Source organism: Bicyclus anynana, chromosome 6, assembly GCF_947172395.1.
Source record: "Bicyclus anynana chromosome 6, ilBicAnyn1.1, whole genome shotgun sequence".
NCBI classification, from domain to species: domain Eukaryota; kingdom Metazoa; phylum Arthropoda; class Insecta; order Lepidoptera; family Nymphalidae; genus Bicyclus; species Bicyclus anynana.
The window spans coordinates 9,877,127-9,893,615 of NC_069088.1; the positions used below are offsets into that span (position 1 = coordinate 9,877,127).

The 16,489-nt window shown below is 34.6% G+C and overlaps 1 protein-coding gene across 9 annotated transcripts; it reads right to left on the minus strand.

Moving 5' to 3' along the window:
• Nucleotides 1-1,864: 1,864 nt before the first annotated feature.
• LOC112053635 (uncharacterized) lies at nucleotides 1,865-15,170 on the minus strand. Of its 9 annotated transcripts, none has more exons than XM_024093116.2 (5): nucleotides 13,731-14,043; nucleotides 6,802-10,846; nucleotides 5,716-5,836; nucleotides 2,424-2,579; nucleotides 1,865-2,345 (listed from the first exon to the last, which is right to left on the minus strand). In XM_024093116.2, exons 1-5 carry the CDS (start codon nucleotides 13,813-13,815, stop codon nucleotides 2,160-2,162), a joined length of 4,593 nt encoding a protein of 1,530 aa, XP_023948884.2. In that variant the 5' UTR covers nucleotides 13,816-14,043; the 3' UTR covers nucleotides 1,865-2,159. The 9 variants fall into 9 exon arrangements, with proteins under 9 accessions (XP_023948884.2, XP_023948883.2, XP_023948885.2 ...); XM_024093115.2 differs by having other exon boundaries at nucleotides 1,868-2,348; XM_024093117.2 differs by lacking the exon at nucleotides 13,731-14,043 and adding an exon at nucleotides 14,381-14,803 and having other exon boundaries at nucleotides 1,869-2,348.
• Between the last annotated feature and the right edge of the window lie 1,319 nt (nucleotides 15,171-16,489).

Sequence of the window (16,489 nt, forward strand, 5' to 3'; positions counted from 1 at the left end):
ATTGTTGTAATCGACGTATAAAGACCTCCCTAAAAATGCCGGTAGTATAGATAAATGGCATAAATGGTCAAGACCTTGTAGTTCACTAAAATATAAATTTACGTTTCATTTGTATTTTTAGCTTAATTATATCAAGGTTGTAATAAAAGCAATATTTAGAAAGAATCGATTCTTCTAACGGTACAGCAAAACATCGATCAAATAATAGAATAATTTGTGCGCGTGTGTGCGTCTGTGTGTGTTTGTAAGCGATTTGATTAGTAGCCTGTGTAAAAATTACACGTGAGTGTATTGCGAATCAAATTTAAAGTTATGAGTAGTGTAAAGACAAAGGATATATTTATTAGTATTGAATATTTTCGATGGGTAAGTTTACCTCGGCCCTCTCAAGTAACGACAGACAATTTTGTTGCAAATAATGTTTTTCAAAATGGCTACCGCCACGACGTTACACTTTGCGTTAGTTCCAGCTTTGGCCACTGGGTCAGGTAAGTTTGTGGCACTATAGACAAAACAGTGTGCCGCAACAGCAGTCAGTCAATTTTTATAAAAATATATACCAGAATACATTTTGGAACAACAGAACAATGGGCTCAAGGAATGACAATGACGTGAACAAAATGAACCAATTTTAGACGGCTAAATATAGTGGTTCACTTCAAACTCAAATTTAGCTTATAATAGTTACCTACGCAAATTACTTTTTTAATTAGGTACATATTACATAGCTCATTCACAAGAACTAGCTTTAGCACACAAAACTATACCTACTTAAAACATTTATAGGTAGGAACCTATACACATTTTTATGGGCAAATCTTGTTTAGATCCAAAATATACTGTCTAAATTTATTCTCTCTCCTTAAAAAACCTTCTGGCCATACTTTTAAACATTATTTACTATCATATATGGTAGTTTGGCCAGGAGGTAAGAAAAACACTTTTGTAGGTGAAGGTCGTTTCTAATTCGAATATTACACTGTCGAGTGTAGAAACTTTCTACTAAAAAGTCTAAAATCCGAATTAGAAATGCCCTTCATCTTTTATGTGTAAGCGTGGGTGTACCTATATTTGCTACACTTTAACGCAGCATCTACTAAACTGATTTAGTTAAAATTTGGAACATAATACACCCCGGACCACACATGGGTTATCCGGTTCACGTAGAATTTGTGAAAAAGTGATTTTTACGCGAACGGAGTCGCGGACTAGTATTCGTAGGTACACAATAGTTCAAGAACAAACGCCTAGTAGGCCGTTCTTCAGACTTCTTTAGTATTTTAGTCGAGTATGAACAATTTTTGTATTTACCGCTCAAAAATCGTTCATACTCGACTAAAATACTAAAGTAATACGAACTAGACCTAAGAGACAAGTTAGTTTATGGTGTTACATTAGGAAGCCCTGTTTTTCTGCCCTTAAACTATCTTAATATATTATTGCTAAAATTAACAGTCTTTATTCAACAAAAAAAGGCCTTAATCATATACATACCTACCTAATAAGAACATACGTAATAGACCAGGGATCCAGCTGAAAGTCACTGTTGCATACGCTTAAAATTTAATGAATATGGCAGTTTAGCAAACCTAGTGCTATTTACAAATCGAAGAAGGAATTCTCCATTTTGTACAAATATGTAGTACGTAAGCGTACGTGGCAACCCTTGTACATGTCACTAGTTGTACTAGAACGTACACACTATTCAGGCATGGGCGTAGCGAGGTACACTATCCGCCGAGAGCCGTCGGTTACTTCAGCTCGAGGTTGAGGTTACTATACTATGTTATTTTTCAATCTCAGTACTTCGTCTGCTTTCGACGTTCGTCGTATCGTGAATTGAGATTGTCAAAATAGTGTTCCACCGACGGTTTCTGTTTTGGTTTTAGAAAAGGTTTGGCGAAATAACGGGTTTGGGCTTAGTATCGGTTTCGGCTGAAAACTGGCTGAAACTACAGCTGAAAACGAAACTGTGGTTGAAGCTAAGATTCGGTTTCGGTTTCGGCCGTAAAAACTGGTTTGGTCGGACAGTATCAATTAGTTATATGAGATACTCAATTTAATTATACCTGCCCCCCTAGATACAATCCTGGCTATGCCCATGTACACAGGTAGACAGACATCTTCCTACATAAACACATCTTTGGAACACTGTACCCTCATTTATCAGTAATTTTGTCTAAAATACAATTCAATTGTTCACTGAATTCATTCTGAAACTCTTCGGACGTTTCTGAAAATGACGCCAATATTGCTTCTCTTTTAGATATAGTTTCATTCCATAGAAATGAACCTTCGTCTTCAAGCGTTTGACTGGTCTCCTCAAGGTACTCCATGATTTTATTCTTCTGGAATAAACGTGCGTTTATGAAGGTACCTATTAAACAAAATAATAAGTAGATTACAAAAGTAGGTACACTCACTTGTTTCAGTTTTTTCAGCGAAAATTCCATGACACTACCACTCTCTTCATGCTTTGTTCTTGGGATTTTTTCTTTTTTTATTTTCTTCGCGTTTTTCGATGATTCCAATGACGTCTTCAGATCAGACTTATGCCGTAGTCCGTTCTTGGTCAAAATCTGTAAATTAATAAATAACTGATAATATAATTAAATTAAATACAACAGAACAAAGTTATATAAGATGACTAGCGGACGCCCGCGACTTCGTCCGCGTAAATTTCGATGTCAACTTTACTACTACCCCTACCCCCCAACCCTACCCAACCCCTACATCTACCCTACCCCTACCCTACCCTACCCCCACCATACCCCTACCCTACCCCAAACCTACTCCTACCCTACCCCTACCTTACCTACACCCTACCCCCATCCTACCCCTACCCACATCCTACCCCTACCCTTCCCATATCCTGTCCCTTTCCTACCCCTATCCCACCCGTACCCCTATCTCACGCCTATCCTACCCCTACCCTATTACTTCCCTATCCTACCCGTACCTCTACCCTACCACTACCCTACCTCTACCCCTACCCTACCACTACCCTAAACCCGGCCTTAAACCTACCCTACCCCTATACTACCCCTACGCTTCCCTACCCGTACCCTACCCTACCCTGTAACTTCTCTATCTTACTCCTACCCTTAGCAAAATCGGTCCAGTCCTTCGAGAGTGGTGGTATGACCAAGAGAAATAGAGACTTCTATGCCAATAATATAAAGAGGTAAAGTTCGTGTGGTTGTAGGATTTAATCTCTGGATCTACTGGACCGATTTGGAAAATCGTTTTACCAATAGAAAGCTACGTTATTTGCGAGTGTCATAGGCTATGTTTGATCCCCATATCCACACGGGAACGGGAACTACGTAAATGTAAGCGCGGGGCGTCATATAGCGGAATTTCTGCGTCTTTTGGAAATTTTGTATTATCTCCGAAACTATTCAAGTAATTAACATACTGTAAAGGGCAAATCTTATCTTCATCCTATCCTTGTGATTATTAAATAATTTATTTTAATAAGGATTAAAGTTTAGTTGTATAAATAATGACGTAAACCTAAGTATATAAAATTAATAATTTCTAAAACACAAAAGGTACTATATCTGCTAATATATAGAAGATAGATATATAGTGTCGCGGACTTTTTTGTAGAACTTGTAAAGATACATAAAGCCTCCATACATTAATTTCAATTATACACAATAGTTAAGGCAGCGCATGCGAATAAGTCTGTTTAAGAGGATTTTCAGTCCGACCTGTATGACAAAAACTAGCCTATAGCACTCCCCGATAATGTAGCATTCTACTGTTGAAAGAATTTTTAAAATCGGACCAGTAGTTCCGAAGATTACCCCATTTAAAAAATGTGACAAACTTACAAACTTACAAACTTTACCTCTTTATAATATTAGTATAGATTAAGTAGACACGATTCAAATGTTTAAGTTTCTGTGTCTAAAAATATTACATAGCCTTAGTCTCTAACCCACAAAATGTCACCTGTTTTCCCCTACAAAGTGTAAAGCAATACCTAAGAATACGATAATCCCAAAGAATTTAATAATAGTAAAATCTATACTTATAGTAAAATTGTGACAGATCAAATTTTGTACATTTTAAAAATTTTATTTGGAAGGCATTAACATACATAATGAAGCCAAAAATATTTTTTTATATTTTTGGCTGTCTATCTGTCTGTTTTTATTTTATGTTGACGGCATCACTATGAAACTATTGAATAAATTCAAATATAAAACTTGGCATGATTTGAAACCATATACTACAAACAAGGATATAGGATACTTTTTGTCGTGAAAATTGAAGCAGCTGGGGTGAAACAGGGGTTGAAAGTTGATATGAGAAGTCTTTCATTTTTCAAAAGTGTTTTTGTTAAAAACGAATATTTGTAATTTATTGTCAGATTTAAAGAATTAAATGTTCATTTATTTTATTCATCCTAAAGTTAATTTTATTAACCGACTTCAAAAAGGAGGAGGTTTTCAATACACTGATTACTCTAAGACGCCTGGACCGATTTCAAAAATTTGTTTGAAACGGTATAGTCCCCATTTGGTCCCATTGCCATCATGTCAAGATCCGATGATGGGATCCTGGAGAAATTGAGGGGAACTTTCGAAAATTATATGGGTGTCTAGTGTGTTCGTATACTTTTCCATTTAGTACTTTTAAGCACTACAATTTCATGAAGGTTTAAAATCGATCTGATGATGGAGCCATAAAATAGACGAGGGAACTCCTCGGCGATTTACAGCAGTTACCTTGTGTTTGGGCTTGATTAATTTGTATTAATGAGAACTTTCCACATAGATAGGTTGTGACTGTCATTTAGGGGTTTGGTGATGAAGACCAAGGACAATTAAGGGAACTCCTTAACAGTTTACAGTAACTACCTTGTGTTTGGCCTTGATTAATTCGTATTGCTGAGAACTTACTACCTAGATGAGTTGTGTCTGTTATTAGGGGTCTGATGATGAAGACCAAGGTCAATTAAGGGAACCCCTTAACGGTTTACGGTAGCTACTTTGTGCTTGGGCTTGATTAATTTGTATTGCTGAGAATTTTGTACCAAGATGGGTTGTGACTGTCATTAGGGGTCTGATGTATTCATTTGAGATGAAATTTTACACTAAAAATGGAAAAATAATAAAAATTTTAATAAAAAAAATACAACCGACTTCAAAACCTAAAAACGTTCCCACTAAACTAAAAAGTGAAAAATAACATCATAATATGTTCTACCTGCTGATCCGGTGTTGTCTTAATTTAAGCCATTTCTGACAGGACCACATGAAACAACACTGTCTGCAAAATCTAAATCTATAAGATATTCTCACATGGCTTGAATTAATACATCACCGGCTTAGCACCGCCTCCATACTGATCAGCAGGTAGATTACATTATATGTACAACATATTATGATGTTATTTTTCACTTTTTAGTTTAGTGGGAACGTTTTTAGGTTTTGAAGTCGGTTGTATTTTTTTTATTAAAATTTTTTCATAAGAAGTTGACCACTTTTCTGACATAAAAACTCATAGATTTTAATAAAGTACCGTTCGTTTTTAGACGGAGCACCTTTTATTTTGTAAAAAAAATCCTGCATTTTACAGTACATACCTACTCTAATGCACAAATGCGATAAGACATACAATGCGATATTAAAATTGGTGAATTGTGATTGTGAGACCCTTTACGAGCAAATGTGTTATAAAAATAATTACATTAATACTCACATAATCGGAAATTAAGTACTCTGCCTCGAGCTTTTCAATTGATCCAATTTCAGCTTCAGTTTCAATTACTTGCCATTGTAATTCAATATGCTTTGGCACGTACACTTTTCTGGCCAATATTCTGAAAACAAAAACACATACATACCTACAGATCGTTCACCCCAATGCACTGCCTACTAGTTCAAATATTTCATGACTGCTTTTGACGAAGTTTAACATGGTTTTTGTACCTAGTGCTTACCCTAACCGAAAAACCTGTGCACGCCACGTATTTATTATCTATATCTACTTGTAAACTAATGTTACGAACAGGTAAAGTTTGTGGTGTTGTAGGCGTATCTATGGATCTACTGAACGGATTTTGAAAATGATTACAAACTATTGGAGAGTTTATGACTGCCAGAGGTAAGGACTATATGATATGAGCTTGTGTTCAGAAACCTCTCAACTTTCAAGACGAACACAACTATGGAGTTGGACCGTGTCCATGAGATACCTACTTAGTAGTATAAATTCCACTTTTTATATTATCCTACTATACTACCTACAAGAAACTATGACATTATAATCGCCAGACATTCATAAAGATATTACAATAATGAACTTTTCAAGGGATTTTTATCAGTAGAATCATCGATCTCCTATTAAAAAGTGGATTCACAATCAGCGACCAAAAAACATCCCCAGTCAATGAGTGCCAAACACAACTTCTTGGCACTCAATTCGAGTGGTCACATTTCCAAATTCAACTTTAAGGTTAAGTTAAGTCTTTAAGGTTGAATTTGCTCTGAATTTGAGATTTTATTAAATATTGGACTATGTTTAAAGGCCTTTAGGTATAATTTTCTTTACCAATAATTCTAAAACTGTCAAAGCAATATTGGCCAGTTTTTAAGTGAAATTTTCTATATGATTGTGCGTCCTTTTATTATAAGAGGTCAATGAGTAGAATCTGCCTTCCTTATTACCGGTATTAAAGTCACTGCAAATTAAGGGAATTGCAAGCTAAAGCAGGTAATACAAATAAACGAATACAGACCTATTTACACGGCGTAATCTCAATAACAAAATTTAGGAAATACTTACTGGGTAATTTTTTCGAATGCTTCACTTTCCGGATAAAATGCACTAGACTTAAAACCTGGAAATTCGAAACTTATGTTTTTTTCAAGATTAATTTTTCCTGGTAGCCAACCGAGATTGTCAATGTTTTTGCAGACTATCCATATATCTTTACATGATTCTATCACTTTATGATCCTTTTCATTTTCATCATCAGAAATTACAAATATTTCATCTATTGGTTGGGTACAAATTACCGACGATTCCAAAAATCTTTCAATATCCATTGAAATTTCATCGTTCACATCATAATTCACATGTTGCTTACTAGTTTGTGGTTGTTCGTTCAAAATGTTTGTTTCTAAAGATCTCTTGTTAATCTCTTCTGGTTTCAAAACAAACATACCACTTTCTGGTCTTTTAGTTTGTACTTTAGGTATATTATCGGCATTACTTATTTTGATGAGTGGGGCAATTTCTGCAATTGGTTTGGCGCTTGAGACAAGCGCCTTATTTAAATAATTAGTTTGTATTGACTTTTTCATCACAGTACCCGTAACATTCTTAACATGTGAATCAATCAGTAAAGATTTGATATTTAAATCTTTTTTAGGAGATTTAATTGGTTTTAAGCAACCATTCGAAGTAAGATGATAAAAACCATCAGTCTTTCGAATTTTTATAGGTTTGACTTGTTTAATTGTCGTTTTTTTAGTTTTGTTTACGTGAAGATTATTTATTTGTATATTTGATGATATATCATTTGTTATTTCGTTGTATTTGGTCGATGCTTCATTGTCTAGTGCGACCATTTTGTCATTGTTTAAGCAAGTAGGTATTATAAATTGTAAAGGATCATCAATTACTTTTATATTATCAATTTTATTCGTAATTACCCAGATCCCACTTGTACGGGATTCAGGAAATAAAGAATCAACTGTTTCTGCTTTTTTAATAGTTTCTACACCCAAGTTTTCATTTTTTTCGTATGGTCCTATGAAAACGCAAGAATTTTCATTATTAGGTATTGCATAAATTCCAAATTGTGGATCATTTTGACTATTCAAACACTTTTGTAGAGAAAGTCTAACAGTTTTTCCATACAATCTTGCGGCACTTATAGCTTTGACGATACTTTCATACTTGACAAAAAATCCTTTCTTTATGAATTGAAGCTCAATAAAATCATTTTCGACTTTCATAACGAACCATTTAGATTTAGCTATTTCAGACTGTACGACACTTATAAGAGGCACGACATCACAAGTCTCCTGTTCCAATTCAAGTGCACCATCTTCTACAAGGATCATCGGTAAATCTTCCACATTGATATTGTCGCAAGATGTATTAAATTCTGAATCATTTTCGTCTGAAATCATCAACTGATGTATTTGATTTTCTTCTTGGGTATCTCGTTTTTCGTTTACTTTTGTCACGGTGCCAACAAGTTCCCAACATTGTGCCAATCCTTTCAAAATGCAAAAATTTTCTTTGAGATCTGTTGCATTTGTGAGTAAATGTTTTACAGTTGCAGGGTATTTATCTATGTCAGATAAACTAATATCACTTATATTGGTGCAGTCTTTAAAATATGCTTTGTTTACATTTACGGATATAAAAATACGATGAGGTTTTTGGTTGGAAATAAGAAAATAATTTTGCGCTTCTCGATACCTAGTTAATATAAACTCCCACGTATACAAACGTGCTTTTCCAATACGCGGCGCTTCTAAGGAAAATTTTATTAAACCTTTTTCAGATTGTTGCTTATATTCCTTATAACTTTGTTCAAGCCATGAAACTAAACTTGTTTTTTGTGGCAAGCGTTTTTTACGTTGATCGTCATATACAGTTACCGTGTCTGAAAATTCTTTCGACGTTGAAGGCAAGACTCTATTATTTGATTCCTGGATATTATTATTATTGATATTGATATTATTAATATTTTCAATTAATTCTAAATCAGTATTATAACCGATCAAACTTTTCATCTTCTTTTGCAAAACCACGTCGTTTTCTTCCATTTCTATAATTTTTTTGTTAGTACTTTTATAATATTCGTCTTTATATTTTCTGCCAGTATAAGGTAGCACTCTAGTGCAGATGTAACCAGTATCAGAGAAAACGTCATTTTCCTTTTCACCTACCTTTGAAACGTGATCATTTTTATCATAGCTACTGTCTTCTCGGTACCGGCGCAACCTAGTGACAATAACATCATTTCTTGGTGTTTCGTTGACAAACGCTTCCTTGCTATTTGAGAGTAAATTAGGAGTACCTAAAGTACTCGAAACTTGCTCTGAAAGTGCACTGTCATTTTCCACTGTTATATTTTCTTCTATAACGCGAGGCATACTTTCCGTGAATTTGCCCTTACAGAAACATTTGTATAGATTATGAACCATGCACCAGGGTTCAATATTTTTACAATCAAGTTTAGGACAAACTATAGAAAATGCTCGAGTTTCAATACACTCAGTTTTTAAGTGCATTTTGCTATAAAATTCTGCATACTTTTTTGACGCTTTCCAGTTTCTTCTGTCTGATTTTAACAAAATACTTCTATCGTCCGTTACTAGTACTGTTTGGTGAAATTTTTGTTCCTCTTTGGCTAATGTTTGACCTAATGTTTTATCCAAATTTATCAACCCAGGAATTATATCAGAACAATTGTGGTTATCTAATGAAGTCATATATTTATATTTAGAAAAATCACACTTACAATTGAACATGCATTCAATCCGCCCACAATGTCTTTTTAATTTATAAGAACATTTTAACGAATCACAAATACAGCCTAAAGTGCAGTAAGCGTTTTGACAGCTACTTGAATCGTCAAGCTCAGTCGAATCGGAAATTGTTATTACGGTTACATCAAGTCTATGCAATTCCTTTCTTCGTTTATTTTTAGTATTGGAGTAAGAAACTGTATTGCAAGCTGATATTTCCCGAGGTTCTTCTTCTCCAGTATACATCTCATCTTGTTTCAAATTTATTTCTACGGCGTTAAGAACATCAACCATAACATTTCGAACTTCAGATATTATTGACAAATCTTCTTGTGGGATACTAGCACTCTTGTTACACATACTTATCTTTGAAAATTCCGTATCATTACGCATTAGCAATCTATTTTGAAAACATTTATAATTTAGATCAAATGTTACACAAGAATCTTCATCTTGTCTTACTCCTTTGCCCTTTTCATCTTTACCTAAAACCGATACAGCGAATTTAGCCCATTTTTGTGTTAAAAAGCCGTCAGTTGGTAAAAATGATTTATTAATAAAAGTTTCTACTAGAGGTGGTAGTGGTTTACCGTATGATGGTTGAATTTCTAAGCCTGTTCCAGGTAACTCTACTAAATCAATTTCACCAAAATGATATCTTTGATATGAAATGTCTAAATCCTTTTTCTTTGTCAATGGACCTGGTTTAAATTTAACACTCAGCGAATGGTGCAGTAATTGTTTTCTTTTACTTATATTAGTGATTTTTGAACCACTCTTCTTTTGAGAAGAATTTTTATATTTTCCTACATCGTATTTGCAAATAAATTTGTGTTTTCCTCCCTTGCTGCCATTTATTTGGATACTCTTCCCATTCCAAAGAATATATTGAGAGGAAAATGTATGTTCTGCTGGGTTTATATTCATTAACATTTGCCACGCTGATTTTGAAATAGGAGTATCCGTTTTTAACATGTTCATAGCAAGTTCTTTTGTTTTTTCATCTCTTGAAGATCCATATCGTATCTTACGTAACAAAACATTCTTTTGTTTTTCTAAATCAAGTAACAAATAACTATAAACATCTCTTTCAAAAGAATTTCGAATTCCACGGACTGTAAGGACTTTTCGGCCATTTTTCTTCTTTGGTACATAAAACTTATCGGTTTTTGGTACAAAACCACAATCATTAATTGAAGTATTAATACTAGTATTCTCTGGTAAAGGCTGCACAGGAACAATATGGAGTAAATCATACAAATTGTTCTGTACTTTATTGTCAGATCGAATTATGTTTGACGAGAAAACTTTTCTATCACACTCCATGGCCCAGTCGATATCTGTAAAACACAGACGTTCTTGTAAACACATCAGAGATTCAGAGTTTATTTTACAATGAAAAATTTTACCTAAAAATATTTACCCTAAGATGCCCCAACAAAACTTTTGGTGTGTAAACGTATAATTTGTAACGGAAATACGTTTATAAATTATTACATTTACACTACAAGTGGCAGCAAACTTCATGAGTATTTATTTGGTAATGTAACAGGGGTACGTTCAAGTACCTATCGTATGTGCATGTGGCCTTCGTCACCCCCATACTAATGAAAATAAAATACCCTTACGAGTGCGTGGCCGAAGAATACAATAATTATGTAGGCATTGAAAAACTTAATTATAAATTAATTCTCATTTTGCTAATATCGAATACTTGCAGACATAATTAAGTAATCTGAATAGTCTATCAACAGCTTGCTTCTACAGTGTGGCATTGTCAATCTTTAGATACCTTACTATAAAGATAAGAACTCGGCATCAGTTCATGGATTGTTCTACTGGGATCGATAATAATCACTAACAGGTAAGCATATTGTTATTTGTTACCAATACACTCGATAAAACGCTAGTCGGTCGATCAGTGCCATGATCCCTAATATTACTTTAGGCTTATTATTAGTTTATTTACTGTTTCACATTACGATAATCTGGTGGAAGCTGAAAAGGAAAAGTATTAAAATACTTGTCTCTTGCACTCGAGATTACCGTCATGTGTATGTAATGTTGACTTTAACCAACATCCCAAGGAAAACCCAAGTTACTCGTAGCACTCAATGCGCACATAATATTGTAAAAGATATTTTCTATTCCACGGGTTTCAATATCAAAACCTTCGAGTGGCAAATAATAACGAGTAGAACCCGGGACTAGTGAACATTCACCATTACGACATGAATAACTCCCTACCCAACCGCACGGAGACCCGCTTAATTATCGCAATCCCTCGGTGGGTGGGAGTCAATCGGTCCGACCGATTGACTCAGTGAGCGATTGTATGATAACAAATATTTCGTATTAACAATTAAGTAGACTCCATATACAAATATTGGAGTAAGTAGGTACGTCAGAATGCTCAGAGTCATAAAGCCGTCGATGGATCGAGCTATGCCCGGAGCATCTCTGTGCGATCTAATCAAAAATAAGGATATCCGTGGAAGAACCAAACAATTGTGAAGAAGCTGAAGTCGCCATAGGTAGCACATCGATATAAATCGTTAGATGAGCCCCTCCATACTAAAGAACGCACAATTTTATGTCATTACCCAAAGACGTGAACGCACATCTTATCTTAGTACGTAACAAGCGCATGCTGTGAGTGCACGTGGACTTAAAAAAATATTTACTGTTTTATTTTTCATTTTAATCCCATATTTATGCCTTCCTGTTCATTTTGGAAGCGTAAAAAAACAAGCCTAATGTTGTGGCTATACATATATAATATATAAAGAGAAATGTTACGAGTGATGACGTACTCAATGTGCGAAACCAATGACAATTCCGCGACGCTTTGAGGCCCATCTAACGATCTATCTACGATCGTTGGTAGGGCACATTGATCAAAGCGCCGATGGACGTTGGGGTCCAAAGTGCTGTAATGGCGACCCCGCACTATAAAGCGCAGTGTTGGTCGACCCTTAACTGGGTGGACTGACGACATCAAGCAAGTCGCATGGATTTGCTGGATGCAGGCGATTCGACAAAGCCTGTGTGTCCTGCAGTGGACGTCCATCGGCTGCTAAGATAAGGATGAACAACTCGACAAGAACAATTCGACTTTAAAATTTACGTAAACATTCGTCCATCATGAAACCGTGTGTGCCTGCATTCGTACAATATGAAACCCCAAACACGAGTCAAGTGAACCGGATATAATTGGATCGAATTCGCTCATTAAGAAAATTTTAATAAGAAGCACATTATAAGCTCTTTTAAGGTTCCGGCGTTCACGCACCTCCTGACGCTTCGCTTCGGAGTTGTTACTTTTATTTGGTTTAAAGCATTACGTGCAGGCAAAAGTTACCAACAGGTACTTATCATCATTTTCATAATATAAATCAGAACCGAATCATAATATAAATTAGTACCGAATCATGGAATAACATTTAAAATGTTTGACTATATATTACATATAGCGGAGACCCAAATATCATCAAGAGGCATCAAAACATGACACGTGAATGAAAACTCTAACCGATACTCTCCGTTTCGTCATGACACGTGTCGACAGATAAATATAAGCCTTAGCCATTTCATAAACAATGACCCCAACAACCAGTAGATATCTTTTATCTGAGCAAACTGTATCGCCTTACGAATTTCACGCGTATGGCATTTTCGTGTGTGCATTTGACTAGTGGGAGGCTTCGGCCGTGGCTAGTTACCACCCTACCGGCAATGACATACCGCCAAGCGATTAAGCGTTCCGGTACTATGCCGTGTAGAAACCGAAAGGGGTGTGGATTTTCATCCTCCTCCTAACAAGTTAGCACGCTACCTTCTTAGACTGCATCATCACTTACCATCAGGTGAGATTGTAGTCAAGGGCTAACTTGTAAAGAATAAAAAAAAAAGCATATAACCAGCTTTTGCGTTATGTTCAGGTGTGAGTGCATTTATCATTTTACGCAAGCCTACATACTTATAATACAAAATTAGTAATTTATTCATCTATTCATAAATTATAACAACCAGACCAAAAACCAATTGGAGTAAAAGTTCAATTTCTTATAATAGAATAAAAACATTTTACAACAATTTACCAAAGACAACAGCTCCATGCTGAATAAAGGAGCTGTTGTTTATACGTAAAGCAAACCGAAATCAATAAAACTTATCTAAGATTTGAAATAACCAGTACACATCTAAAATACGTAAAATACCTACTTTTAAATGCGCGCGCATTCAAGGTGATATTAATGCTCGAGAAATTTGCCGATACTTTAAGGCACCGTGATGTAGGTATTTTCATAGAATAAAATTCAACAAAATATACATTTGAAAGAATACAATATCTTTTGATTTTATATTTAGTACAGTAGAAACAGTAACGCGAGCCGAACTGGACGAACTAGGGTTTTAGGTTAGGTACTACTTTACAGTAATCTAAAAAAAAGACATAGACTCGAATTAGGAACCTCCGCCTTTTTTTGAAGTCGGTTAAAAATAGCGCCATCTATTCGTATGGACTATACTCAGTACTCACTGTGATTATGTCGAGTGGGTGTAATGGTGTATTATTTTCTTACGGGCAACTTAACCTAACATTATTTAATTAGGTACTTATTAATAATTAAAATATTTACTGTGTGCAAGCCCAACCCATTTAGAGTTTAATTGAGTTAGACAAAAAATGTCTTCTTTCGAATATAGTTGAGCTGCGATGAGTTTGTTGACTTTAAAACGTTTGAGTTTGACATTGCCAAAACAAACATGGCGGCATCACTTATCAGATTTAAATGCAGAGCTATACAATAAAGTAACAATAAATGATTACCGCGATTACAAGTATAAAAACACTTCTAGAAAAAGTATACCGATATTTTTTTTCAGCATTGGTATGTTTGGGAATCAAAGTAAACATAATTAATAGTAAACACAAACAGTCAGTCGGCACTGCTGACTCGGCGGTCCGAAACAAATTAAAATTAATCACTGATTAATTTTTATTCTTCTATGTAGGTCTTCGCCCTTAACATAAACTCCAAAGAAACTTTGTTTTAATAGAACTGCAATCAATTACATATATCGTAATCCTAAAGAATAACAAAAACTGAAAAGTCCAGCTCTATTGGAATACAAAAAATGGTGCACAGTTTTACTGTGTCTACTGTTTAAAAGTCATATTATTGCAAACGTGACATGACATTCAACATTGACAGGTGTCAAAATCGATCACGTGTTACACGTGTCAAGACCGCTTCTCTAAAATAATGTAGGTAATGTATAATCAAACGTGCTATGTAAAATATTCTATAACACATTTAGAATTCAATTATTTACCTACCTTAAATATTCATTATTGTAATTTAGCTCAGTAGGTAGGTTATATCGATATTTAAAAACAACGAAGAGATACTTGTCACGTGATAATACGACAAAATGGCCGCTAGTAAATCTTCTAACAAACTTTAATCCATTTCAATCACCTTTCTAATTTGCAAAAAACACATAAGTGATTATTAGATTTTACACAATAAACTATTTTAACATTTAGAGATCTAATATTTAAGATTTACAGTAATTATATGAAGTTACTAAGTTTTTAAAAGCGCGTTTTTTCTAGAATGATATGTCACGTTCTAACTTCCTACCATAGATTATCTTCGAACTTTCAGTTTCGTAACCATTTGCCACAGATTACATAGCCGTATAGCCGTTTGTATCCAAAGAGGATAATAATATTAATCAATCTACTCGAACATAACCCATGCTTAGATAACCGTTAATTGTTGAACAGCGTCGTTGTTTTATTTTACTGTTTAAATGCCACAACAAGAGTATCTATATGTATGAACTGAAGTCGCGGCGTTCGCCATTTTAAAAACATTATCAAGGAATAATAATTATTTAACAGTTACCTACTTTATAACCGACTATAAAAAAGGAGAAGTTGGTTGATTGGTTGGAGTTTGATTAACCTTGTGTAATATTGATATGATCTATTAACTTTTTAACGGTAAAATAATTTTAGTCTGCCACTTGTATATTCAGACACGTCTAGCTTTAGCATAGGTACTTAAAGCATTTGCGAACATTCCGTCTCCGACATTTTTACTTACTGATTTCTCACGTCGCGTCGTGTATCTAACGTTATGTGAAGAGGAAATTTTAAATTACTCCTGCTACCATAATTATTATCACCTTGATTGCCTCTGCGGCAGGGCAGGTATGTGAGTAGCCTGCCTTACTTTTTAGAATAATGACCATAGACATATAAGAAAAGAAGATGACAACTGTCTCATGTCTAGTGTCTTCAAGGATTCCAGGAGTGTCTGCGTTTTCAATCAAAAACAAAATGGCGAATTGGCCAATAATATTTGTAGATTATAAAACGTTTTACGTTTGTAGTTAATGGAATAGCTATCTTATCTAAATTAATATATTTATTATTCATTTATTTTGAGTATCTTACAATAAACTGTACTTTTTTGTGTATTTAATTAACTATGATTGTACCTATTTATATGTTTACATGATTCTGAATGACGTGTAAAACCAGACCAGAACCACGTTACGTTTGATAGCTCCTACTTCTACCAGAACAGAACGAGATGGTAATTTTTGTTGTAATAGTGTGGTAATTTTGGTTGGTAAATAACATAATAAGTATATCGATGTTACGTGCTTGGTTTTTATTAGATTAAGTGTAGGTAATCCTAAGATCATTATTAGACATCCATACCACCATACCTCATTATATCTACTGTGACCATACTTCCGTATAGACAGAGCGGACATACGTTCCTATTCCCGTCTTCTAAACTACTTTAATATATTTCAGTAATACACATTAGGTATCTTACCTTTTATGGAGAGTGGGGCACAATTAATTATTAGGTACATAGATTTATAAATTTTTAATGTTATTAAAACTAGCTCTTACCATTTACCTTAGTGTTTTGGCAATCAAATATAACTTTTAA